Here is a 27,912-nt window from a genome sequence, read left to right on the forward strand (position 1 = left end):
CAAAGAGGATTACTGGCCTCAAACAGATGCCCTACGCAGACCGTCAAAAAAAACTCCAGATTAACTCCATCACATATCGCCTACTCAGAGGTGATCTCTGCCTAACATGCAAAGCTATGTCAAACCCAGAGCTGTTGGACATGCTCCACTTAAAGAAATCCCAATCCCTCCGAGCTACATGCTCTAGGGACCTAAACCTTGTCACCACAATAAACAGAACATGCTGGAGGCATAGATTCCTGTCCCAGAGACTTCCCATTCATTGGAACAAACTACTTATCTATATCAAACAAAGCTCCTTATTAGCACTCTTCAAGAAAAATCTTGATGATTGGATAGGAAATAGAAAATTTACCCCAGGGATCACCTCTGTGGCTCTGCTTGACAGGGGCACAGGAACATAATTTTCTTGGGTGGTGAAAGCCAGGGAACCTTTTTGGGTAGGCTTATATAGGCCTTAGGGCCAATAGCCTAGTACCTACCTATGAACATATTCCAAGCCTTGCCAACACAACTGTAGCTGCAAACATTATACATCACTTTTAACATATCCAGTCATTGTTAGTCAACCATTACAAGGCTCATTCAAATCCTGCCTTCTTTTAAACCTCATCTCTTCTCTGCATGTATTGCTCCCACATTTCCAATTTATTCCTATGTAATTTGCTCCTACCCTTTTCTAAAGATCCCATTTCCAGTTGTTTTATCTCTGTTACTATCTCCGTTACTTATAGTAAAGTTGGTTTAGACTTTGATTTCCATTTTGTAGTAATTACTTTTTGGCAGCCATCATAATTAGACTCATAGGATCCTAGGCGATTACTAGGCTAATGGCCCTGGGGCCTTTACAAGCCTAGCCAAGAGTTTATCTCCTAAAAAGAATCCTCAATCAGCACTTGTCACCCTTGTCAATGAGGGACACAGGTGGAACCCCTGGGATAAATTTGTGGTTTCATATCAACTCATCAAGGTTGCGCTTGAAGAGGGTCAGCGAGATACAGCAAGGCCTTACTATGTCTAGGCAATTCCGATTCTGTAGCATAGCTCAAAAAACTAATTTCCCTAGTACTTTAAGGCTAGTCTTGATTGGATAAGTAGACATAAATTTACACTAGGGTTATTGCGGCCCTGCTTGATTTAGGAAGTGGGCAATATTAAGTAGTTGTAAAGGACAACAAGAACTTTAAGTGTGTCTTCTTAAAGATGTATGTGGCTGGGCCTGTTATGATACCTGTCATCACTTGCCTAAAGTAGGACCTGTGTTCCTATTACAAAGCAGACTTGAAGCTGACAACCTAAAGAAGTATGTACAAACCCATATTATGTGTTGACTTTCTGTATTTGGTGCTGCTCTTCCTTTTGTTGTTTTAGTTAGCTGTCCTGTTATCTGTTGTTGTGGGGGATAGGCAGCGAACTGATGTTCCCAGTCTAGCACCAAAAGCAGATGAGCTGCTGGCCAGTCACTGCATTTCTCTCATGCTGACATTTGAACATTGCTTTACCCCGGCTTCAGCCAGCTTGCTGGTATCCATTACCCCCAACTGCTGGGCTGTGTGTTCACTTAATTTTCTTCTTCCCTACTATCTTGAGTTACTGACAGTTAACAGAACTGATTTCAGTGTCTGATACTGACTGCTTTCTCTACTGGTCTACTTTCAGTAATTTATTTTTTTATTTATTTTATTTGACATTTGGTAACCGAGAAAGTCCGACTGGATTAGAAACGCATTTTCAGCAGAGGCCCAAGGAGAAAAGCTCCAGAATAGAAAAAGTATAGCAAAAATATTACAAAGCAAAAAGTGACATTTAGCATAAAATTTCCAAAGAAGAGCAGGACGACAGGTATTGTACATGGAAAGCAGAGGTAAATAGTAAATAAACATATGTATATGATAAGCTTCACAAGCATAATTAACATGTTAGTAAGTTGTACAAATAAACTATAAACCATGCTCCTGCTATGGTAACAAAAAGAAAAAAAGAGGTATACTGGTGTACAAGAATGTGCTGTGTACAAAAGAGAATTTATGAGTAAATCTAACATGTGGGAGGTATATAAAAAAACATTGTGGGAAGTATATATAACAGTGTTGACATTTGTGATTACAGACAAATTTTCTGGAGAAAGTTCAGTAGGCTACAGCAAAAGTGTATTTTTCTAGAACAGAGTAGTGACCCCAAGATGGAGTTTCAAATTAGACGAAGAGAGTGGGGAAAAGGTAGTTGAAGGTGGGGGTGCTATAGTTGAGTTAAAGGTGCAAGCAAAAAGGTTAGCAGGGAGAGAGTGGGAGAAGGGTAGTTAAAGTAGTAAAGATGAAGAGTAGGGGTGGGTACATGGAGAAAGGGATGGAGATGGGGAAAATGTAACGGGGGAAGTGGAGGTGGGAACTAACTATACTGGTGTGAGAGTTGATGGTTGTATATAGAGAACATCTTGACTATTTGCTCATAACTTGGGGCAGAGATTAAGAAATAAGAGTACACAGAAGTACTAGTGTTAAAAACCCAGTTCTTAGCTGTAGTGCGAGGTTATTCCTGGGAGAGAAAATGAAAAGTGAAGGGCCTGAAAGAAGAAACAGGATTTTTACACTAGATGCTACCGAAAACTTGGGGGGAGAGAGACAGAGAGATGAAAAGATTATTGCAGGTAGTTGCACTACATAAAAGAGTTAGTACCTAAACTGCATACATGAGAATAGACCGATAGTCCATTCTTTTAAGATGCAGCTGCTTGGAATTGCAGTTTTCACACGTGTCTTTAGATTGCTTTTATTCAGTATCATCCCTGTTTTAAAGGAAGCAGCTGTAAAAGAAAATACAGCTAAGCCCTGACTCTGTATTGCTGTTGCCATTTTGTTTTGTGATCAGCCTAGTTTTCTGTTGCTGCATTTATCCCATGAGCTTTCAGTTATTCCTCTTTCTTAATGCTACTGTTTCAGTTTATTTATTGTCACAGTAACCTTCCATTTTTTGGCAGTCTGACAAATTCAGCTTCCCTCAATTTACATTAGTTACAGAATTAATTATTATAGTGTAGTAACAGCAAAATATTGTAAATTTATTTAAGTACCATCTTGACAGTGATAGAAGAATGAAATCTGTTTAGTTTCCATATGGTATCTGTGGTTACTTAACCACTTCAACTTTGTTTTTCAGGTGATGTGTCACCAATCAATATGTCTCCCATTAGCCAGTCACAGTTTATACCACTGGGGGAAATCCTTTGTTTGGCTGTCTCCGCTCTAAACTCTGCCAGAAAACCCGTAACACATGACGCTCTGATGGAACACCTAGCAACATGCTTTCCAGGTAACTCAGCAGGATTACTGCACATATGTATATGCACATCTGCTAGATTGTTTTTTATTTTCTTGAGCATGTTTTGCAGACAGAATTTAAAAACACTGAAAATGAAGCATTTTGCAAGAACATGTTTTTAACTTTAGTGTATTTGAATGTATTTATTTTTTATGTTTCCGATATACTTTTAATGGCATTTTGTGTTAAAAGAAGGCCTCCTTGTCTTAGACTTGTCTCCTGTTAACGTTCAGAACTGACAGCTTTTCTCCATAAGATGTTCTTCATTTCCAGAGTAATTGACCTTCGTATTACAGCCTGGGAAATGTTTGCTTCTGTGAATGAAGTGTGGCAGAAAGAAGCAAAGATTTGAACACAAGTCTTCCTTTCATTGCAGCATCTTAGAACTGAAACTGTAAGGGTGGTATTACAGAACAGTGATAAAAACATAAGGCTAGTCTGAATGAAATATTTTGTAAAACTGTCCTGTGTACACTCCAGTAGAAAAAGACGCCTTTTAAAAAGATGTGATAGTGACAGCATGAACAGTAACAGCTCTGTGTCTGCTGGCAGGATGCTGACAGTTGTTCTTTGAATTTCAGCTGTATACATTGCTTACTGAGATCTTGCATCCTGTTACAGAGAGCCTAAACAAATAAGGCAGCATTACTTTGAAATTGTTTTCTCTCAGGCATGTTTTTTTTCTGGGATTTTTTAATTCTGCACCCTTTGTCACTTATATTGCCACAATTATAGTGAGTGAGTTGTCGTTGTCCAAGCGTACTCAGACAAGCAGTTCTGGATTTGTTGAAGAGGTGTGGAGTTATGTAGTAATCAAGCATATTTTGTACTTCAGTTTATGCCCTAATTCAGCCCCATGCAGTTTCCTTTTCAAATGTACATTAACATTGTGTATGATGTTAACCAGTCTTACCTGCATGCTAATACGTCTGGCTCCCAATGAAGTTGGTAGGCGACTACCAAAATACTTTGTTTCTTAAAAATTTTTTGGGGGTGCAGTGGGTGAAGGTAAAAAATGTTGCATGCAACCATTTGTAATATCCATCTCTCTTATTGCTATTTATTAGTGTGCACTAATTAATTTCTTAAGTAACCTCACCTCAAGACATGTTGAGCCACCTGACATGGAGTTCTTATCTACAAAACAATGATGTCAAGGTATTCCATTGTTCTTGGGTAACTTTCATCACTTACCTAACATTTTGTGTTTGAATGGCTACCTTTTGCGACCGAAGGACGATGAAGCAGTAATGGCTGTCACCTCTCCTTCCTTGAAGAAGTGGGAACCTACTAGGACTTTTAATCTTTCTATGCTTTACTGGCAGGGGGGATCTGGAGCATCCTCCCAGGTAAGTCAGCTCTGTAACAGTACTGATGGAATATCACAGCATACCTCTCAACTGTTAAGATGTGTTCCTCATAAAATGTGTGGTTTCAGAAATCACTGAAAGTTGAAGTCACTAAATAATGACCTATATTTGAGTTTCAGACTTGATATCATGCAGACAATGTAAGCTATCATAAACCATTATTCCAGCAGTAAGTTTATCAGATCAGTATTTAATATCTGTCCCTATTTTGGGGCCATTGTCCCTCCATTGTTTTAGGCTTTGCCAAGATTTCTTGAACTAAGAGATTGAGATGCATGCATCAGGGGGTTTTATTAAGTTCCTCTGGTTGCTTCTCTTTTAATGAAAAGCAGTAGATAACAGTAAACTTTCTGTGCCGTAGGTCATGCTTTTCCTTGCATTTGCCATAGCCTATCCTCTCTGACAGGGTTGTGATGGGGCCATTCGCCTGCTGAAGTGTAGGCTTTCTAATAAATTAACAAAAGTTTATTGGCCGTGTCCCAAGAAGATTGCTGATCTGAGCACTTGTGATTGCTTTTGTAGCATTCTTTTCCCATGCTGTAATCTATCAGCCTGCCAGCCTCTCAAGGGATGAGGACATGCAATTAATGACAAGAAGAGCTCTGCCATAAACATATATTTATGACAGGGATTGTTACAGGGCCCCTTTACAGTCACAGCTTTTCTTAGCTAACACCATGTCATTGACTGCTTGACTTTACACTGCTCTACAGTTCTGGAAATTGTTTGCTATTAGCTAGCAGATATGCTTATTGTTTATAGCTCAGTTCATCCTTGATGCTTTTACCATCTCCTTTTGCTGTCACTGATAGTAGCACTAAGCTCTTGTAAGTGTATAGTTAGATATTATTTGTAATAAATAGCTTTGTTATCCAGTTATTTGCTTAATGCAATGACTGTGCTCTGTATGTAATTACAGTGTTTAGGTCATACGTCATTTACCAATAAAATCTGTAGATTTGATGTTGTCAGTTTGCATTCATTCCTCAACATATGGGTTCGGATCTGACTTGGCTCATGGAAACCACAAACTCTCACATTTCTACCCTTTCCCATAATGCTGTAGTTCCCCTCTTTCCCCAGATCTCGTTTACCACCATTGGGAACAGATGTGGTTGCTACAGCCTCAAGCGTAGTGCTTTTTCATTGTTATTTATCTTATTTCTAAAGTTTATTCTCCCTTTACCTTTTATTCTTCCCGTTTGTCGGTTATTTCTAATAGTTATTATTGTTGGTATATTTTCCTTTATCCCTTACTGGTATTTTTTCAGTTACCATTGTTGGTAGTCTTTCTATCTTTTCTATGTTGCTATTGTTAAAAAAAACATTTTTTCCCTTTCCTTTATTCATAGTGTATAATTTATGTTAAAGTTTCTAGTTGCTGTATTATTGCTAGAGAGGCACGGCAGATAAACCTTCAGGTTTCAAGAAGTGTGGTAAATGTGGGCACAAGATTCCCCTATCTGACACCCGTACATTGTGTGTTTATTGCTTAGGATCTGAGCATTTACAGGCTGACTGGCCTATATGTTAGTCGTTTAATCTTGTGGACTGGAAAAATAGATACTTAAAGGCCTCATTCAGTCAGCCTTCTCAGATTCACTTTTTGGAGTTCAGCCCTGCAAGTCAAACAAAAAAGAGGCAAGAAAAAGGTCTTCTGGTCAGGCTGTCTCTTCACACTCTTCTTCAGATCTGACCTTGGAGCTGAGAAAAAAAGAGTAAAAAATCTTTGGATCCAACATATCATAAGTAGACAGCTCCTACCACTTCAGACACCAGATCCGTCTCTTCGGATCCTACTCCCTGGCAGATGAAACCAATTCCCAGGACCAGATACATCATCTCTGGATCCAGTCCCATCTTGGCTCCCTTTACCATTCCTAGAAAGATGTCATTCTCCATCCATCGCCTCTTCCCGTTCCACCAGAAGTCTCACAGAAGCGGATGTGGACAGAATAATGAGGAAGTTTCTTCAACACAAGTTCATATGGGAGTTCTACCGGCCCCTACATCATTGGGTTCGGTGGCTTTGACTCGTATGACTCCACCTCTTTTTGCTCCTACTGCAAACCATCCTTCAGTTTTGGAGCCCTCAGATCCAAGTATCCAGATGCCTTTTGCTTTGGATCTGAAGATACCCTTATCTTTGGATCTGAAGTCTTCTTTCAGCGTACCGGCTCTGAGCATGTCAGAATTGGAGGGCTCTTGGAGCCAAAGCTTTGTTGTTGGATCTGAGTGGTTAGAGTTGACTCCAAAGTTATCAGAGCTGTCTCTCCCCCTTGGAGCCTCTGCATTCAATAGTTCAGCTCTGACTCCTGCCTCGGGGGTGGTGTCATTGGGTTGGTCGATCCAGAAGCTTGCCTTCTCAGCTGTGGCAATTTCTTTCATCCCCGAGTGCTCTGCCTTTGAGGTGGTAGAGAGACTGTTCTTGTGTAGAGATCAGATGCCCCCCCCCTGGATTTCCCTTCTGGTTCTCAGATGTTTTTGTGTCGTGAGCCTCAGCATTCTACTCCACAGGGACAGCCAACCCAAAGTCTCCAGATGACTCCTCCACAGGGCATAATTATCGCTTCCAGTTCTTCTCCAGAGCATCCCACTGAAGCGTCCCTAGGAAGAGAAAGTGCAAGAGGTGGCAGTTGGACTCCCCCCAGGGGTCAGTCACAGAAGATACTAATATAGATGAAGGTGAATGGAGGGGTCCCCAAGATCACCACCCGACAAAATCTCCTTTGGAGACATTTTAGAAATCCTGAAACAACGGGGTGGTTGGTCCTCCCACAATTCTTCTCAAGAGGAATCAGTATTTCTGGAGGCTTTTGGTGCTGGCCCATCTACCTCCTGGGTAGTTCTGCCTACTGATGACTGCATTCATTTTATCTCTCAGTGGAGGTGGAAGGAACCAGATTCTGCAGAGCTGATCTCCAAGAAACCAGATCCTGACACCACCCAAAGGAAGGGAATTCTGGAACAAAGGAGTACCAGTAGATGCTATGGTTGTGGCAGTGGCCACCAAAAAAGAACTCATGGAACAGAGTTCATCTGTCCATCCCCCTAATACAGAGTCTAGGGCAATGGACAGATTTGGGAAGTGAGTGTATGCATCAGCGACTTTTGCAGTCATGTTCTTGAACTACTTGGCACACTTCGCCAGATTCCAGCAGGATCAAGAAGCTCTCAAAAACCCTCTTAGGGACTAGTACTCCAGAGGCAGAGTCTTCAGTTGCTTCACAGTTAGCCTCTCTTCAGTCCATTTTGAATTTATCTATGTGGCGCATTTCCCATGCAGCTGAAGGAGCCTCAGGAGTACTGAGTTCAGGCATTTCTGTTAGGCGGCATGCCTGGATGTGCTTGTGTGATTTTGCAGAGCCCTTTAAGTCATCCTTCACCAATGCTCCTTTTGACGGAAGTTTGTTATTTGGCCCCAAGATTGAAGACACACTTTCCAGGTGTGAGAAAGATGGGAAGACTCTGTCTATTGTTGGTGTACTTTTTTTTGACTCCTCAAAGAAGCTTTCCCAGGAATAAGTAATGTGGTTGAGAGATGTGGGTCAGGAAATCCCAGGGTCTTTTTCATGATACACGTGTAGAAAGTTCTCCTCAGGGCAGAGGGGGGAACTGTAATGGAAGATGTCACCCACAATGCGGTGGAGGCCCACAGAACCAAGGATCCAGAGATTCTTTCTCTAACAGGCCGTATCAGCGCTCCTGAAAGGAGGCCCAATTGTCCTTCTCTGGAGGCAGTCAGCAGTCACTTTTCCCTGCACCAGAGAACCTGACTGGACATAACAAAAGATACTTGGGTGCAGAGGATTATTTCCAAAGGCTGTGTAATTCATTGTTAAAAAACAAAATTCCCACTGTTCTGTCTAGTTAGAGGAAAACAGAAGCTTTGGAAATAGAAAAGTTTTTAGAAAAAAAGAGTCATCCAAGATGTCCCCCAAGACCAGAAAGGATTTGGAACTTACTCAAGATTCTTTTTCATGCCAAAGAAAACAGATGACTGGAGACCAATCTTGGAGCTCCATGTTTTAAACAAGTCAGTTCAGAGTACCAAGTTCTGGATGGTCATGGTTCAGTCCATTTTGCCTTTCTTGCACAAGGATAATTGGATATGCTGTATAGATCTCCAGGATTCATACTATCATACAAAAATAAACAGATGGTCCTGGAGATACCTATGCTTCCTGCTGGGAGCCAGTCACTACCAGTTCAGAGGACTGCCCTTTGGTCTCACCACAGTACCCAGGGTGTTTACCAAATGCATGGCAGTGGTAGCAGCTCACTACAGACTGCAGAGATTCCAAGTATTTCCATACCTAGACTACTGGCTCCTTACCGCCCCGACCAAGCATGTACTGATAACAGACTATGTACTCCAGACTTCTTCCAATCCAATTGAGCCAATTTCAACACAGTGTAAATGATAGTCTTTGCCCTTGCCGTGGATTCAAACTATTAATTTCCAAGTTGATAGAATATTTTAGAGTTCATTGCTACCTGCCGACAACATATTACAGAACCTGGGGTCCATGTCAGAGGTGATATTTCTACTTCCTAAGCAAGGCAGCATATGAGAATATTACAGTGGACATTGGCAACCCTGTGGTCCATCTTACATCAACTTTTTACCACCAAGATCAACATAACTCAGGCTTACAAGAGATTCCTTTGGTGGTGGAATCACTCAGATCAGCTTCTGCAAGGTCACACATTCATCCTTCCTCAATCCAACGCCATAGTGACCTTGGACATTTCCCAGATCAGGTGGGAGGGAGGTCTTGGGGAAGGCTGTTCAAGGCATTTGGTCTCCCAAAGAGGGCATCTTGCATATCAATGTTCTGGAAATATGAGTTACCATTACAGGCATTCCAAAACTCTCACCCCTCTGGGATGATTGCAGTTGAAAAGGACAATATGTCTGTAATATGGTACATCAACAAACAAGGAGGAACCAGATTGTACCTGTTGTGTTGAGAAACCTTGAGAGCATGGCAATGGGCAATATCTTCAAAATTGATTTCTGAAAGCAATGCATATACCTGGGAAATCCAATGTGATAGCAGGCAAGTTGAGTAGGTCCATATTATTAACTCATGAGTGGTCTCTCAGCACAGAAGTAGTGGAAATAATTTTCCACCATTGGGGCTAGCCATGCTGCAACCTATTTGCTTCCCCCCTGAACAACAAATGCAGCAGGTTTTTTTGCCCTAATTCTCCCACTGGGGCAGTCACCGAGAGAGGCTATCCTTCACAGTTGGCCCTCAGGTCTCCTCTATGCTTACCCTCAAATTCCTTTAATCCCCAAATTTCTGCAGAAAGCATTTTGTTTGAAGAGCAGAGTCATCCTCATTGCCCGTTATAGGCTTTGACAGCTCTGGTTTCCCTTTCTTTGGCCTCAACTGGTTTATCACCTTTGGAGTCTGGATCCAGTTCCAGACATCCTGTCTCATCCAACTGATTTGACTCACCTGGATATCTTGGGCCTCAAGTTAACTGCATGATATCTCCAATTCCAGTGATAGCCAGACAGCCTAAGCTCTCTTCTCCAGCACACCGCATTCTTTTATCTTCTCTTAAGGCCTCTACCAGGAGAATCTACAAGAGGAAATGGAAAAGATTTGTCCTTTGGGCACAACAACATGACACTGACCCTTTTTCAGCACCTATATATAAGATCCTTGAATTCTTGGCTTCCATTTTCAGTGATGGGGCTAGTCCAGCTACAGTTAAAGTCCAGCTGTCTGCTGTATCCAATTTCCTTACCGGAATTCATAATTCTACTTTAGCATCTTCACATCTTTGTAAAGCCTTTATAAAAGGAGCATTTTTACTAAAGCCCCCCTTCAGGGACCCTACTCCACCTTGGGATCTTACCGTAATGTTACAGGCCCTAATCCAGAGTCCTTTTGAACCTGCAGCAAGATGTGAACTAAAATATTTGACTTTGAAGACAATTTTTCTTATAGCCATAACATCAGCTAGAAGGGTGTCAGAACTGCAAGCCTTATCTACTAAGTCTCCTTACTTAATCTTTCACAAGGATTGGATATCTTTAAGTACCAACCCTTCCTTCCTTCCTTAGGTGGTGTCAGAATCTAACATTAATCAAACCATATATGTTACATTTATTGGATTTTCACAGACAATTATGTTTCTATATGCTCAGAACTGAAAAAATTAGGGAACCTGATCAATTGTGTCCTTTTCTGAAACCAAATTGGGTCATCTGGTTTTGAAAGTAACTTGATCAAAATGGGTGACTGATTGCATTTGCATTGTGTATAACAAGATGGGTCTGGTCCTGTCTGAACCCTTAAAGGCCCATTCAACAAGATCTATGGCAACTTCATCAGCCTTTCTAGCCAGAACTTCCATGGATGATATTTGTTCAGCTGCAACTGGGCTAACCTTCATACCTTTATCACTCATTGCAAACTGGATCTGGTCTTGAGTGGAAGAGCAGCTTTCGGCTCTACAGTACTCAGGAATATCCTTCCTTAGAGTCCACCTGGGATTCAGGTAGCTGGGTACCCTGTCCCATATGTTGAGGAATGAATGAAAATTGATAACATCAGATAAAGAAGTTATGTACTCATCATGACATTCCATCTGTATTGTCCATTTTCGTTCTTCCTCAACTCCCCTCCCTCCAACACCTATCCATGTTTCTTTGATGAGTTCTGGAGCTCCAGAAAATGACTTTCCATAGTATGTGCATATATCTATATTGTACCTTAGGGGGCTGCAAACAAGATCTGGAGAAGGAGGGGAACTACAGCATTATGAGTAAGGGAGGAGCTCAAGAGTTTGCTTTTTCCACGTGCTGTAGAAAAGCAGCCTTGTCAGATCTGAGGATCAGATGCAAACCCATATTTTGAGGAAGAATGAAAATGGACAATTTATTTATTTATTAATTTATTTATTTATTTGACATTTGTTTACTGGAAATGTTCGACTGGGTCAGAAATAACTCATTTTCAGAGGATGCCTAGGGAGAAAAGCTTCAGCTACATACAGATAAATACAATCATTATACAGATAACATAGTTACAAGAGTTACAAATATATACAGAGATGTGAAAAATAATACTTAATACAAATAGAAACAAATTACTTGAGTTACAGGTAGACAGGTACATTGATACGAGGCAGATGATAACTACACCAATGGAACATTATGGTGAGTACATAACTTCTTGTTTTCTGCATAGCATTGATGCATGGATTCCTCAGCAGCTTGCTGATTCTTGTTTAACATGGTGTCTAAGTATAAGTTGTATCATTGGGTGCTCTTTTCATGTAGCCACAGATGCATCTTGTGGAGACCTGTTAAGCTAGTTAATGACATTAATCTACAGATATGTTATAAGAACAATTTAACTGTAAGACATAGTGTACAGCTGTCAGATCTTTGCTTCCCGTTGTACCATTTTAAATGAATATCACTGCAATGTATCATTTCTATAAGAAAGGATCAAAGAGAACTCCCAACTTTTGTAAACTTTGTTTATGGTCCCCATCTTTTAAGTATTTAGTACAATTACTTTCCCACCTTCCCTGATCATCAACCACTCCCATTTCTTCCATCCATTCCCATGAACAGTAGCACCCTACATCACCACGGGGCGTCTTCTCTTCCTAGAGGGGATTCCATCATGGTGCCTCAGTTTATGGCTCAAGGCAGGGAAACGGTGAAAGTCAAACTCTACTGGCCACCATCATTGGAAAGGAGGAGTTTTTCTCTTTTACAAGCCCTAACCCCTTCCCTGGCAGCTGTCATATGCACCGTTTTGTATGTAACAACTTTGCTGTGCCAGCCCCTTATGCATGTGTACACATACAGACACACACACACACACACACACACACACACACACACACACACACACACACACACATGTACATGGCTGTACACACATATCCCTGAACCATCACACTGCATGCTATCCACCCCCTCTTTTCTGGATAAGTTTGGGTATTGAAGTGCCACCTCCCCTCTGACAATGAGTGAACCGCTGTCAGCTGCTCACTCCACCCCTCCCCTACCGTCTTCCCCGGCATTGGGTTACTACTTGATGTCAAGTCGACTAGGTCACAGTCATGGATTTATCACGCTCTTCTGAAGAGCTCACTACTGCAGTTGTTTTAATCATTCATAGATTATTAGGTAAGTAATGAGCTAACTGCCATTGCAGACCATTTTAAGCCTAGCTTGTTTCCCTTTCAAAATGAGAATCAAACCCTGTACCTTGTGACTGTGAAGTAAACCCCTTACCCATTGTACCAACCCCCAACACCCAATGATTAATACAGCTTTCCCTATTAGCCTGGGCAGTTGGAGGACACAGAGATCCTCAAGAAACAATTTGATCTTTGCTTCCCTACCTACCTATATCTGCTACAGGTGTGGCATTATATCAATGCCTGGGGGTGGGAGAGCTGCAGGGGTTAGTACCCATCCCATAAGGAGACCTACATGTGCCCAACAGTTGCTGATAGGGAAGGGTGTGAGATATTTCCAGTGGTTTTAGTCATCAATATCCGCAGGAGAAAAGGGAACTACATAACTATATCTACATGAATGACCTGCTGGTGTTGAGGTTGCTAGCTGAATCTGTAGTCAGATTCCCTGCCTCTGCCCCGTGTCAGAAGGATGGCCTTCATAGCAAACAGTAAAGTGTTTAATTTTCTAATAAAATAAAAATGTTGTAAATAATTATTAGTAAAATGTATTTATCACAGAGCAAGCATTTGCTCACATAGAACTTCAGACTGTACTAATCACCTTGCCATCAGATAAACCATCAGCAACTTTTTATTTTATTTGTACTTCCATGTTGAGGTGCACTTTGGCTTTAAGTTTTTGGTATTTTTTTTTCACATAAATGTATTTAATATCAGAGTGTGACAAAAATGCTGATCCACATTCAAGAAAATGACAAATTGTAAATATGCAGAGTTGTGATAAAACAGTCTGTGGTGAACCTTTTTTCATAGTTTAAACTTTTGTTTACCTTACACTTTTCATAATGGAAGTCAAAACATAATGTCAATGTTGAGTACAACGTCAAGCTCAAGACAGTGATGCACCATTTGGTATTTAATGCCATTTGTTAAATATAGTAAATAATATTTAATACCGTGTAGTAAATATGATAAGTAACATTTTGCCAAGAATACACAATGTCAGAAGTGCATATATGAGCTGACATCTATGTTACAGGATGTGTGAGTTTTTCCTGAACTGATCAAGAAGGTTCAGAATGGTTTGATAAAATTCCCTAGCTAACATCACGTTTGCCATATCATGAGTTTTAGACTATCACAACAAAAATACAAATGGAGAATCAGGTAAAGTTCAAAACTTGTAACCCAGTATCACTTTATTTCATTTGAGTAAGACTCTAGTAGTTTATCTTGCTAGCATTTGTAAATTATAATTCTGCCTCTCAAAACAAAATGCAATTGTTTTCTATAGGGTTAGCTAAATTATTTAACCCCAAATCAGACCCTCTTACAAATTATGTTAGAAATAATGACAGCGTTAAAAGATATAAAGTGTCAGAGAAATTATCCCCAAGATACAACTGACCTACTAATAACTTCTAATGAATACATCATCTGTTACGTAATCTAGACTTCTTTGCAAACATCTCTGGTCTAAAATTCAATCACAACAAAACTGAGGCACTTCTATTGAATAAAAATGTTACTATGAAACTTCAAAAAGAGACATAAACTGGGAGGGGACGCATATTAAATATCTAGGTATCATTATTGAATCTAATTATAAAAAAGCACTCACGTCTAATTACCAACAACTTATAAACTCAATTACAAGTCTAATTGACAGTTGGAACAGACTCTTCTTCACGTGTGAAGACAGACTAACTTTAATCAAAATGATACTGTTACCTAAAATCTTCTTCATTGGCCAGGCTCTAATAATTCCCCTCACCTGACAAAATTAAACAGAAAATGAATAACGTATTACTCAGCTTCCTTTGGTATTCCAAAAAAAAACAAGAATTTCTCTTCTCTGGCACACCATAAGCTGGTATGAAGAAGGTATAGGGTTTCCAAATATTGATTTTTTAAACTCCGCATTTATTAGACAGGATGCAGACGGGAACTGAAAGTTCGACTGCTGAAACCTACACTATGGCACTGTACGAACACATCCACTCATGCATGAATCGTGCCATCCGCAGTAGAACCAAGATGCTCTCCTCCAAAAAAAGGAAGCCTATCTGGTGGTCCCTTGCCATAAACAAACTTTACAACAAATGGAAGAAACTGTTGCAGAAAAGAGGAAAATCCTAGGATACAAAAAACTCCCTTACCAGCCTCAGTAAGAAGCTGAATTCCCTCATAAAATCCTCCAAAGCTAGTTACGAAAATAAAATTGCCAAAGATTCCAAAGACAACCACATGGCATTCTATAGCTATGTCAAGAATCTAAATGGCAATGCTCAGATCTGCTCTGAGCTACAAGAGAATGGCATTAAATATACTGATCCCAAGGATATTGCCAAAATCCTGGCAGATCATTTCAGTGCAAACTTCACCCCCCTCTCACCCCCTAAAGGGCCCATCTCAATACCAAAAGATTTCCAAATTCTGGTAATAACGGCCACACAGATAAAAACATGCACTCTCCAAAGCAAAGAATACAGCATCCTTGGGACCAGATGACATCCCAGGCTGTGTACTACATGAACTACAAAATGAACTGGCACCTCACCTAAGTGTCATGTTTAATCATAGCCTCACCTCAGGCTTTGTGCCCACTGAGTGGATCACAGTTACAGTTATCCCACTCCATAAGGAGGGATCCACCCTGGATCCCGGGAACTACTGCCCCATCAGTCTGATGAGCCTGATCTGCAAGGTCATGGAACGTGTTATCATCGAACTTATAAACAAAGACATTGGCAACCTTCAAACACTGGACCCCATGCAGTTTGGTTTCGTGAAGGGCTGATCTTGTCTCCTGAACCTGATTGACTTATTCGAATCAGTCTCCAGAGCCATGGACAAGGGTAAGGTGGTCCACACAGCCTCTCTGGACCTCGCCAAGGCCTTCAACACCATCCCCCATAGCCAGAGAATTGTTATGGCTAGGCTTGTATAGGCCCAAGGGCCGATAGCCTAGTACCAACCTATGAACCTATGAACCTATAAACATAATGTTGCTCTTGAATCATAGATAAACTTATTAAGCTGGGCATTAATCCCTACGTCACTCGATGGGTTGCCAACTGGCTTACTGACAGAACCCACACTGTAAAGGTAGCCGACTCCAAATCCAGCTCCAGACAAGTGGAGTACCTCAAGGTTCAGTCTTGGGACAGCTCTTGTTTGGCATCTACTTCTCTGAAGTACAGGCCAACACTAAGGGACTCTGGCTAACAAAGTTTGCAGATGACTGCAAACTGGGAGCCATTATTGAATCCCCAAATGATGTGGATATTCTACAAAAGGGCCTTACAGAAATAGATCTTGGTGCCAGAGCCATGGGCTCAAGCTCAATCCCAAGAAATGTATAGTTATCCCCCTTTGGGGAAAGTGTGATAAGAGACTTAGGGACACAGGTGGGCAGTGGTTTCACCTTCGTTAACCACATTGCCACAACAGTCAGGAAATCCTTTTATGTGGCACAACTCATCACTAAGGGCTTTTCATCCAGAAAAAAGGAGGTCATTGTCCCACTGTACTCATCCCTCATTAGACCCATTATAGAATACAATGCCCCATTTGGTATGTACCTCTCAAGATATCTGCAACAACTGGAAAGGCTGCAGAAATACCTCACTAAAAGAATCACAGGCCTAAAGCAGATGCCCTATGCTGACCATCTAAAAAAACTCCACCTATACTCTGTCGCATATCGTCTTCTCAGAGGCGATCTCTGCTTAACATACAAGGCCATGTTAAATCCAGAGCTGTTGGACATGCTACACTTAAAGAAATCCCAATCCCTCAGAGACACACACCCCAGGGATCTAAACCTTGTTATCACAATGAACAAAACATGCTGGAGCAATAGGTTCCTGACCCAGAGACTCCCCAAACTCTGGAATAGACTGCCCATACATGTCAAGCAGAGCGCCTCTTTGGCCCTCTTCAAAAGGAACCTTGATGATTGGATGGGAGATAGGAAATTCACCCTGGGGATCATGTCAGTCGCCCTGCTAGACAGGGGTCCAGGGAAGTAAATACTGTGGGAAGAAATAGCAAGGGAATTGTTATAGCTAGGCTTGTATAGGCCCTAGGGCCGATAGCCTAGTACCAACCTATGAACCTATTAACATAGTGTTGTGTTGGAATAATACTTCTTATACATCATATTGGAAATCAGTACATGAAACCTTACTTCTTAATAGTAATAGGACATTGCTTGAACCACATACTCAAATACATTCAAACATCTTTATATCGATTTTAAAAATATACATTCAAAGTGAAAGGTCAAAACTTGTTCGTACACCTTTTACAAACCAAATATTGCTGTTGTTTAAAAAGCTTATGCTTTCTAATCAATTAATTAAGAATTTATTAATAATTATGTTTCCTATTGCCTACACAAATGAATGTTTGATATCTTTTGATACTCAGAAAATGTTAAAATGTTAGAATTTAAGAATGGTGACCTATTATATTGGAATCAATTTCTCTCAGCTAATAAAATAAGTTCTGCAGACTATTTGATCAGCAGATATAGTTTGCAAAATTGCAATTGGCTGGACATCCAAACTTGTAAGGATTTTATACATACTAAGCTCGTATCCTCATTAGAGGCATGCAATAAGAGTAACTTAAACATCTTGGATTTTATCTCAACAGTTATTAATAGCTCACCTAAGAAGACTTCATACATATCTGTTATTTATAAAATTCTCAGAAATTATGTTAGCAAACCATATGTTTCTTTCTGGAATTATTCATGTGAAGTTAGTAAACAGGTATTCTCAGAAAAAGATAAAAAAACTTTGTTTACAGTCAGTGAAGGAATCCACATCTTCCCTGTTCTGGTGTGTATACACATGGAAATTTTTACATAAATGTTTTTCACCCCACATAGACTACCAGTAATGTACAAGAGGTTGTTAATTGCAAAATATTTTCCTGTTTTGGTTAGACTTTAAAATCTTTGTAAAGCTCTAGGCAATAACAACTGTATGATTTCTGACTTCCTTAACCTTTTCAATGTTTCTGTTCCTGAAGTCATTCCTAAAAAAGAAACATTTTTACTATGGTCTATCCTCTCTATAGCAAGGAAAATTGTTACTAAAACTTGAAAATCCCAATCTACTCCTGCCTTTAAAGTTGAGTTTATTCATCTTGTAAATATACATTTGTAAGAATGAGATTGCTACTATAAAAGCAAGGACTAACAACATAAGTCATGATTTAATTGCCTGCACAAAATTGTATAATCTGTTAGAGAAATATTAAGTGTTCTCCTATGTATACTGTTTTTTTAATTGTTATGGACATTGTATATAGTTTATTTGTTTCTTCTTGTTACTATACTGTTAAGTTGTTGCGTTATAAAATGAATAAAAACATTTTGGAAAAAAGTATCCTTAGTTTAAGAGATAGTATATCGCTGAGGTAACTAGGTAAAACAGAGCTAACTAGCTTTACAGGATTGTGTTAAAAAAACGTTGAAATATGAAACTGGCTAGAGTGTGAAAGATAAAACATTACAAATTCCTTTATGATTTTAATTAAAGCTGACATTATACTAATATGCAGTGGGATTACTTTTAGCACTAGATTTTTAACTAGAGTAATTTTACCCAACTTAACTTCCAATAAAGTTTTATAATATCATACAGAAACATTTTAAGCAGACTGATATAATGGTCTGCCTAGGAGAGCATCAAAATTATTTTATAAACTGGGAACCGAGCCAAACCTTGGTGAAGAATCCATCCTACAGCACACATCAGCATTTTTTTTCTACATACGTTTCATTTTATTTATATTTAAACTAGTTTTCACACAGTACAGACAAATGAGCTATAGGTCTGGGATTATAAAATTAAAATACAGTTAGGCATTATTGTTTTCTCTTGAATGGTACTTTGTAGTTTACCAGCTTATGTAATATTTTTTTATGTGTCAGGTAGGGAGTTAAAATGTCCTTGTATCATTTTTTTTTTCATTAGCTTATTGAAAATTCAAGTTACTTTTACTTTGTTGTAAATATTTTATATTCTTTCCAAGTTTTAAATGCTTTGCTAATTTTGTTTTGAACTGTTTTACAAATCTTATATCCCCCACTCTAAAGGATGTGACCAGAAAAAAAATTATTAGCACAGTGTGAAAGGAAAATTGTAGCAGGATAGTGCCATTTCTTTTGCTAGAATGTTATTTTAGTTTTCTTTCTGTCTCTACTGTATGAGCTTCTTTATGCTTCAAGAAATAAGTAACAGTTGTGTACTTATTATAGGAAAGCTACTATGAAATAGTGTCACGTTTTATACTTATTACATTTGTATTGTAAAAACTGCACTGCACTCCAGCTTGCTTTCAAGTCATAAAGGGTAACAGTGGAAATTTTATCCTGATGTGTTTCTTCATGTCAGATTCCAAGCCATAATCCCATTTTCCCATCTTCTACAATACCAAAAGTCCTCTGCTTGCATGCGTAAACTGTAAACCTACTTGTGTAACTATGTTTTGGTTGTAGACAGATATAATTTTGGGCTGTTCACTTTAACAGTGAAGAAGCATTAATGTATGCATGAAATACAGTCAAAAGTAGAATGAAACAGAAGGCTGGATTTGTCTCCCTGGGCATCTACTGACAAAGAGTTTCCACTCAGTTGGACATTCCCGATAAACAAAAGCAATTAAATAAATATAAGAAATATAAGCCAAAACCACATTTGTCTTGTGTCATAATCCTTCCCAGTATGCTTAACCATACTGATGTGTATAGGGACTAGATGGCAGACCTGTCAACTGTCCAGATTTAAACAGAATGTCCAGATTTTTGCCCCATATTTTTGGTCTGCTCCTCTTAAAAATGTGTTTTTTTTTTTCTGGCAACCTGTGGAGGATTTTGAAGTCACAATACAATGACATCCATCTGAGTTTCAGACTTCATACCTTCAGAAATGCAAGCTAACACAAAACCTGTTGTTTTAACAACATCCTACGTTTATATGACCAGTGTTTTAAATTCCCTTTATTTTTGGGCCTTTGGTCCTTGCTTCCCTTAAGGCTTTGTCCGGATTTCTCATGTTAGGAAGTTGAGAGGTATGACTAGATACTATAAAGGAAAAGATCTGCTGCTTTTTATGTCATATGTTCCAGCCCAGCCATTCATAATAATAAACCTAGCATGGCTGGCACAAACTTAAAAGTTTGGCAATCAACTCTGGGGAGGAGGAGACGTGTGGGCTGTTACACAACTCACTGCATTCTCTAGTCTTTTAACCACTATAGAATACTGTACTGAATGCAGTGGTCTCATTTTTTTATATTGATTTTCTTGACGTGGTGTTGTAAATATCTTTCTTCGTGGTGGACAAGTCATTCTTGTCTGAAGTGGTAAAGGCTGAAGTCATGTCTGAAAAAAGTCCAGTTGGATTAGTCCACTTTCCCAGCCAATACATTTAATGAGAGAATATTTGTCCCTCTGTGCCTTCCTGTGTTAACAGTTACAAAGTACTTATGTAGCAGTAGGGAAGCTGGCATAATGGAACATTAAACAGAAGGTAGAACTGTAGGTGTGTGTTGATGCCAATGTGTACAGTCTCTTGAAAGACAAAACAGTTGGCACAGTTTTAAAGAACTGTACAAAATAATCAGTAGAGAGCTGGGTGAACATTAATTTAATTATGACAGAGAAAGAAAAATATCAGTAAAACATTTCAGCAAAGGCAAAAAGCACTGAAGAATAGTTCTTGGATGAGTCGAATGTTGACTGTGCATAACATAGATGATTAGTATTTTTTTAGGTGCAATGGTTCTACCAGTTTGGACTTCAGAAGTGATTAAGTGAAGTATATTGTTTGTGTCTTGTGTCATTTAAGTAGTTCTAAAACCTGAGTTTGCAGCACTGCAGAGTATGAAAGCACTGCATTTTAGTGCTTCAAGTTCTTCTGTGCCTGATACCAAGTTGGGTGCCTTCTAGCTGTACAGTGTTGTAAATTAGCTTCGATCAGTACCTCATATTGAATTATTATAGGTACAGTAAGTACACTGGTGAGGTTCAAGGTCAAGATGAAGTGAACAAAAGTAAGCAGCACTCCACTGCATTCTGAATGTCCTTGCCAGTGTTTATATAAGGTTATACTGCAGGGGGATTACTGAATTTTCACAGTGAAAAGAAGAATGTTTGCTAGAGTGTACTTATCAAAATAGCCATGTTCTCTAACTGTTGTTGCTGAAAATAAGTGCAAAATGTTACAGTTTTCAAGAGTCAGATTCTGTCTTTATTCAGATTTTAAAATGATCCTTACAGCTGCAACAGTAATAATGAAATTATGGCACCTTGTGTCATGGTATTGGAGAGAGTGTGCAGAATGTCTTCATTGACTAAAAATACAAAATAAACTCAAAGGTTTGCTGGGGTAAGGTATAAGGTAATAGTTTGCACTGGGTTGAGGGTATGAGGTGTTAGCACTGGGGTATGAGGTATGAGGTGTTAGCACTGGGATGTAGGGTATGAGGTGTTAGCTAGCACTGGGGTGGGGGGGTATGAGATGTTAGCACTGGGTTGGGGGTATGAGGTGTCAGCTAGCATTGGGTTTTAGGGTATTAGGTGTTAGTTTGCACTGGGTTGTAGGGTATGAAGTGTTAGCACTGGGGTGTAAGGTATGAGATGTTGGCTACCACTGGGGTGTGGGGTATGAGGTTTTAGCTAGCACTGGGTTGGCGGGTATAAGTTGTTAGCACTGGAGTGTGGGGTATGAGGTGTTAGCACTGTGGTGTGAGGTATGAGGTGTTAGTACTGGGGTGTAGGGTAGGAGGTGTTAGCTAGCACTGGGGTGGGGGTATGAGGTGTTAGCACTGGGGTGGGGGGTATGAGGTGTATGCTAGCATGGGGTTTTAGGATATTATTTGTTAGTTTGCATTGGGTTGTAGGGTATGAGGTGTTAGCACTGGGGTGGGGGTATGAGGTGTTAACACTTGAGTGTGGGGTATAAGGTGTTAGCACTGAGGTAAGAGGTATTAGCACTGGGGTGTAGGGTATGAGATGTTGGCTACCGCTGGGGTGTGGGGTATGAGGTGTTAGCACTGGGGTATGAGGGATGAGGTGTTAGCACTGGGGTTTAGGGTATGAGGTGTCAGCACCGGGGTGTAGGGTAGGAGGTGTTAGCACTAGGATGTAGGGTGTGAGGTGTTAACTAGCACTGGAGTGTGGGGTATGAGGTGTTAGCTAGCACTGGAGTGGGGGGTATGAGTTGTTAGCTAGCTCTGTGATGTGAGGTACATACCTCAAACTGTACCGAATTCCTCAGTAAATACAGTTTTTGAGGGCAAAATATTGGGGTGCCACGAATTTCCAAGTGGCCCCTTTAATTTCCGAATTTCGCTGAGTTTTTAAGTTTTTTTTTTCTTTTTCTTTACAAATTTGTTCCTGACATCATCACGTGCAGGGAGTATGAAGATGTCAGAAATGTATATTGTTATTTGTTAAGCTAACAGCAGCTTCTGTTCTGTATTGTTAAGCTTCCCTGTCTGCAACTCTCCCGCTCTTTAAGTTTGACAGCTTACCTTTCCAACTACCTTTGAACAAACGGCACGGCAGGCATACATTATGGTGTTATGGTAAAGCACAGCTGCATGTACAAGAGGAGTGCTCTTTTTGTGAATGAGATGTGTACTTTTTGTGAGCAAAGAGGTATTTGTGCAGGCATAGTGGAACGGCTGCATTAAGTTTAACTTTCCATAACTGGAACAGCTACTTTTCCCTCACTGCATAGTGAAACTTTAACTTTTTGAATGAATGGCAGATTGCACCATGTATGTTTAATTTGTCCTGCAAATGCATAGTGGAACAGCTAGCTGCAATTGTTTGTTTATCTTTCTGCTAAGCTTGAGTTTATGTTTATAGTGGAAGAGCTGCATGAGCTTCTGTTGTGTATGCAAGCTTAAGGTAAGGTGCATAGCAGAACAGAATTGCTAGCTTCATTTATTAATCGTCCCTATCTGCAACTCTCACGCTCTTTAAGTTTAACGGCTTTGCTTTGAAACAAACAGCTGGCATACATTATAGTATTACAGTAAGGCACTTCTGCATGTATGAAACAAGTGCTCTTTTTGTGAGCGAAGATGCATTTGTGCAGGCAGACATAGTGGAATGGCTGCATTAGGTTTACTTTCCATAAATGAAACAGCTACTTTTCCCTAACTGCATAGTGGAACGTTTAACTTGTCCTACAAATGCATAGTTTCTTTACCAAGGGTGTGTGTGAAGTTTAACAGCTTACCTTTGAAACAAACGGCCTGGCAGGCATACGTTATAGTGTTACAGTAAGGCACTGCCACATGTACGAGAGGAGTGCTCTTTTTGTGAGCGAGTTTAACTTGCATAGTTGTGGAATAGCTACTTTTCCTTAAGTTTATCTTGTCCTGCATTGGTGTGTGTGTGTGTGTGCGTGTGTGTGTGTGTGTGTGTGTGTGTGTGTGTGTGTGTGTGTGTGTGTGTGTGTGTGTGTGTGTGTGTAAAATGCCCCAGTTACATATAATTACATATAACTGGTTGGTAGAGGTGCTCACACTCAAACCCTGTACCTTGGGTACATGGAGCAAGAGTCTAAAATCTCTACCCAAATGTCTGGAATATTTGTCTCATACTTTTGGTCTGTTCCTCTTTAAATTTGTGGTTTTCTGGCAAATCAGTGATAAATGGCTATATCCATTTAAGTTTCAGTCTTCCTATCTTTCAGGAAAAGCATAGTAACACAAAACATTTTATTCTAGCAACTTTCTCTAAGATTATACAAGCAATGCTTAAAATGTGTCCCTGGTTTTGGGCCTTTTGTCCCCCCGCCCCCAACCCCAATACATTTTGGTGTGTTACAGATTTCTTGTGCTGCATAGTTCTTCATGGGGAGAGAAGTTTAGTGCTGCTTATGCTCAGTCTGTTTGTGTCAGTAGCACAACAGGAAGAATACTTATGTTTGATGCAGAAGACTGTGGGTTCTACTCCCAAAGTATGTCGATGGATTGCTGATACTGTACTGTGGTGTACTTTTGAAGGGGTGGATGCTGCAGTCCTGAGAATGTCCTCTTTGGTGGAGATGCCTAATAACTATGAACCTGTTATCAGTTTGCCATCCATTACTTATTGCAATATTACTAGTTTATCATTTTTTTTAAAAGTAACATAGGACATTTATTCCTCAAGGGCAACAGACACTTTATTTGTAGATGAAACAATGAAATATAAAGTTGTTTGCTAGCAGCAAGCAACATCTTCATTAGTTACAGATCTCTTTAATGTGGAATTATTTAGTTGACTTTTAGTTCTGTAGAGATTGTGCATATTTACTAATTCAGGTGGATTGTAGAAGTTTGAGTAGACTCTTATGATGAAATGTACTGAATTGGGCAGTTTTGTCATCATTGGTTCATGCATTTTGTTTCATTGTTTACTGGAGAAATGTTCAAAACAATAAATTTAGCATGCATGTGCTGTATTATATACAAAGAATATAATTTAATAAAATCAGGAAGGTGTATCAAAGAACACGTGTGTTCCATGTGCAAGGGGCCTATGATCTGAAAAAAGCCCAGAGGTAATCTTTAGCCGCCACTGGCCACATACATTTTCTTTGAATGTGGGTCTCAATGAATGTGAGTTTCAAGGGCAAAGACATTTTAATGGTTAATCTATTTTCATTGTGAGACTGTATTACTTTTTTAGCAGATGTCTTAGTGTTTGTGTTATAAAATGTAAAATAAGTTTTAAATGAAATCCAGATAATCATCGTATAAGTAAAGCAGTATATACCAGTGTTTATGGAAAATGTGGCAAAACAGCCAAGTAATGGGACATTAGAATGGCTGCAGGGGGGGGGGGGGTGCTGTGTATGGGGGACCCCATTCGACCATGATTTTGTAAGGGGGGGAGGGGCGGAAAACTCAAAGACAGCCCTGGAGGGCACAAACTATAGCTATGCCACTGATCAGTAGGCCATGAAGAATGACTTTTGGAGGTCATTGCAAACTGTAATATTCTTTTGCTAAGATTAGAAACGTTACCTACCATTAAATGCCCTACTTTTACCTCAAAACCCACACACTGCAAGTCACCAAAAACAAAATCCTAAGGTTCATCATCTTCTCCCTTCCCAGTGAACATCATTGCTACCCATTTAAAAAATGGTTACCATTTACTACAGGGTCTAGGCTTTGGGGCCATATTTTGGTTGTCTGTTCTTCAGTTTGCGTTTGAAAGTTGATATCCCACAATTCCATTGGTGTGGGTGTGGTTACATAATTATGTATGCAAACTGTATGTTAATCAGCATATGGATTTGTACCTATTTTTCATTGGTCTTTGTCCAGATTTTTGATGTTTCCAGGTTGAGAGGTATGGTGAGGTGTAAGGTATGAGATGTTGGTTAGCACTGGGGTGTAGGCATGAGATGTTGGCTACCACTGGGGTGTGGTGTATGAGGTGTTAGCACTGGGGTGAGGGGTATGAGGTGTTAGCTAGCACTAGGGTGTGTGAGGTATGAAGTGTTAGCTAGCACTGGATGTGGGGTATGAAGTATTAGCACTGGGGTGTAGGGTATGAGGTGTTAGTACTGGGGTGTAGAGTATGAGGTGTTAGCACAGGGGTGTAGGGTATAAAGTATTAGCACATTGGTGTGGGGTATGAGGTGTTATCATTGGGATGTAGGATATGAGGTGTTTACATTGGTGTGTAGGGTATGAGATGTTGGCTAGCACTTGGGTGTAGGGTATGAGGTGTTAGCTAGCAATGCGGTGTGTGATATGAGGTATTAGCTAGGACTGGGGTGTGTGGTATGAGGTGTTAACTAGCACCAGGGTGTAGGATATGAGGTGTTAGCTAGCACTGGGGTGTGGGGTATGAGGTGTTAGCTAGCACTGGGGTGTGGGGTATGAGGTGTTAGCTAGCACTGGGGTGTTGGGTATGATGTGTTAGCTAGCACTGGGGTGTTGAGTATGATGTGTTAGCTAGCACCAGGGTGTAGGATATGAGGTGTTAGCTAGCACTGGGGTGTGGGGTATGAGGTGTTAGCTAGCACTGGGGTGTTGGGCATGATGTGTTAGCTAGCACTGGGGTGTGGGGTATGAGGTGTTAGCTAGCACTGGGGTGTTGGGTATGATGTGTTAGCTAGCACTGGGGTGTGGGGTATGAGGTGTTAGCTAGCACTGGGGTGTTGGGTATGATGTGTTAGCTAGCACCAGGGTGTAGGATATGAGGTGTTAGCTAGCACTGGGTGTGGGGTATGAGGTGTTAGCTAGCACTGGGGTGTTGGGTGTGAGGTGTTAGCTAGCACTGGGGTGTGGGGTATGAGGTATTAGCTAGCACTGGGTTGTTGGGTATGATGTGTTAGCTAGCATTGGGGTGTGGGATATGAGGTGTTAGCTACCACTGGGTTGTAGGATATGAGGTGTTAACTAGCACTGGGGTGTTGGGTATTATGTGTTAGCTAGCACTGGGATGTGGGGTATGAGATGTTAGCTAGCACTGGGGTATGGCGTAGTAGGTGTTAGCCAGCACTGGAGTGTGGGGTATGGGGTGTTAGCTAGCACTGGGGTATGGGGTATGAGGTGTTAGCTAGCACTGGAGTGTTGGGTATGATGTGTTAGCTAGCACTGGTAACCCAAGACTGAGTAGCAGCTGAAGTGCCAAGGGGCTGGCCTGGAAGTACAGAGAAAGATTACCAGGGAATGACTTGCCTTTCTTGTGTGGAAAAATGCCAACCTGATCTTCAATGCATGCTTATTATTGGTGGAGGCAAGAGAAATGACAGTCCAAATATGCTTAAAGAAAAGATACACAAGCTTTCTACAGCAGAATAAAGCTCCTACACATGCAAGGAACATGCCTTGGGCTGAAGTCCCTTCACATACTCTTGAGGAGGGGGATTATCAGCTAGGTGAAAGTCAGTGTAAAAAATCATACCTAATTCTTTGACAGGGGACCAGCTCCTTCTACCTTTTGTCCAAATGAAACTTGAGAATACGTTAAGAATGGATTAAAGATACTGACCTTAGTATCAAGTCATTACCTAAAGATACAGAGCTTGGTATCAAGTAATTACCTGGGGGGTAAAGAAGAAAAAACTACAAACCACTGCATGCACATCTGTATGTAATCATAAAAAATAAGGAAACAAATTCACACAGCCTACATCTGAATGTTATTTTTCACAGATGCGGTCGAGTGTACCATTTGCAGATGTTTATTATTCATTTCAGTATCATTCTGGTTTTAACTACTAGATGCGCATTGTAAAGGAAGACCCTTTTTATTATTATAAATGTAGACCTCCTTTCATTTGTAGACTGTTTAATGTATAATCAGTGTACAAGGCCTGCAGTTATCTTTCTGGTGGTTATGTGTATGACTCTGGAGTTAACTCACAGTATAACCAGCAGTACCAAATAGTGGCTTGCACCAATTGCAGTCTGCAGGAATAGTAACTAAAGATGTGTGGTCAAAAAAAATAAAGATTTGATAAGACATAAAAATATAGTACCACTCAAAAGCCTGTTCCAGAGACAGGATATTCTCTGGGACACATACCTTTCTGTCCAGCAGCCCCTATTTATATCACAGTCCAGGTTTAAGTCTTTAGAATGGTAATTCTGGTGCTTTTTGTTTTGTGGATATGCAGGAGGTGCATCTGAGTGGGGTCTGACAATGCCATTTATGTCAAGCATAGATCTCACCTCAAAAGCCTGTAGGAGACAGAATACAGGGATAGAGCCTTGAGGCAGTCTGCATAGGACAGTTTACTTAAGCCCTGTATTCTTTTAGTGAGGAACCTCTATGGATGTTCCAATTGTTGGATATGCCTGGCTAGGTACACACCAAAGTGGGCATTGTACTCAATGATAGGTCTGATGAATGTCAAATACAGTGGAACAGTGACTTCATAGGACTTAGATTCCATATCTTTGTTTATAAGTTGCGCAGCATAGAATGATTTCCTCACTACTGTAGATGCGTGATGGTCAAAGGCTAGATTGCTGTCTATGTTCACCCCGGGGATCA

The 27,912-nt window shown here is 40.2% G+C and overlaps 1 protein-coding gene across 1 annotated transcript in view; it reads left to right on the top strand.

Annotated features, from left to right (window-relative positions):
- Positions 1 to 27,912, top strand: part of STOX2 (storkhead box 2) — a 643,160-nt gene that overhangs the window by 420,358 nt on the left and 194,890 nt on the right. The window contains exon 2 of the mRNA XM_044089850.1: positions 3,157 to 3,309. Within this exon, the coding sequence (XP_043945785.1) occupies positions 3,157 to 3,309 (153 nt within the window). The remainder of the gene's footprint in view (positions 1 to 3,156; positions 3,310 to 27,912) is intronic.

The sequence above is a fragment of the Protopterus annectens genome, chromosome 12.part0, assembly GCF_019279795.1.
Source record: "Protopterus annectens isolate FY-2018-M chromosome 12.part0, PAN1.0, whole genome shotgun sequence".
NCBI classification, from domain to species: Eukaryota; Metazoa; Chordata; order Ceratodontiformes; family Protopteridae; genus Protopterus; species Protopterus annectens.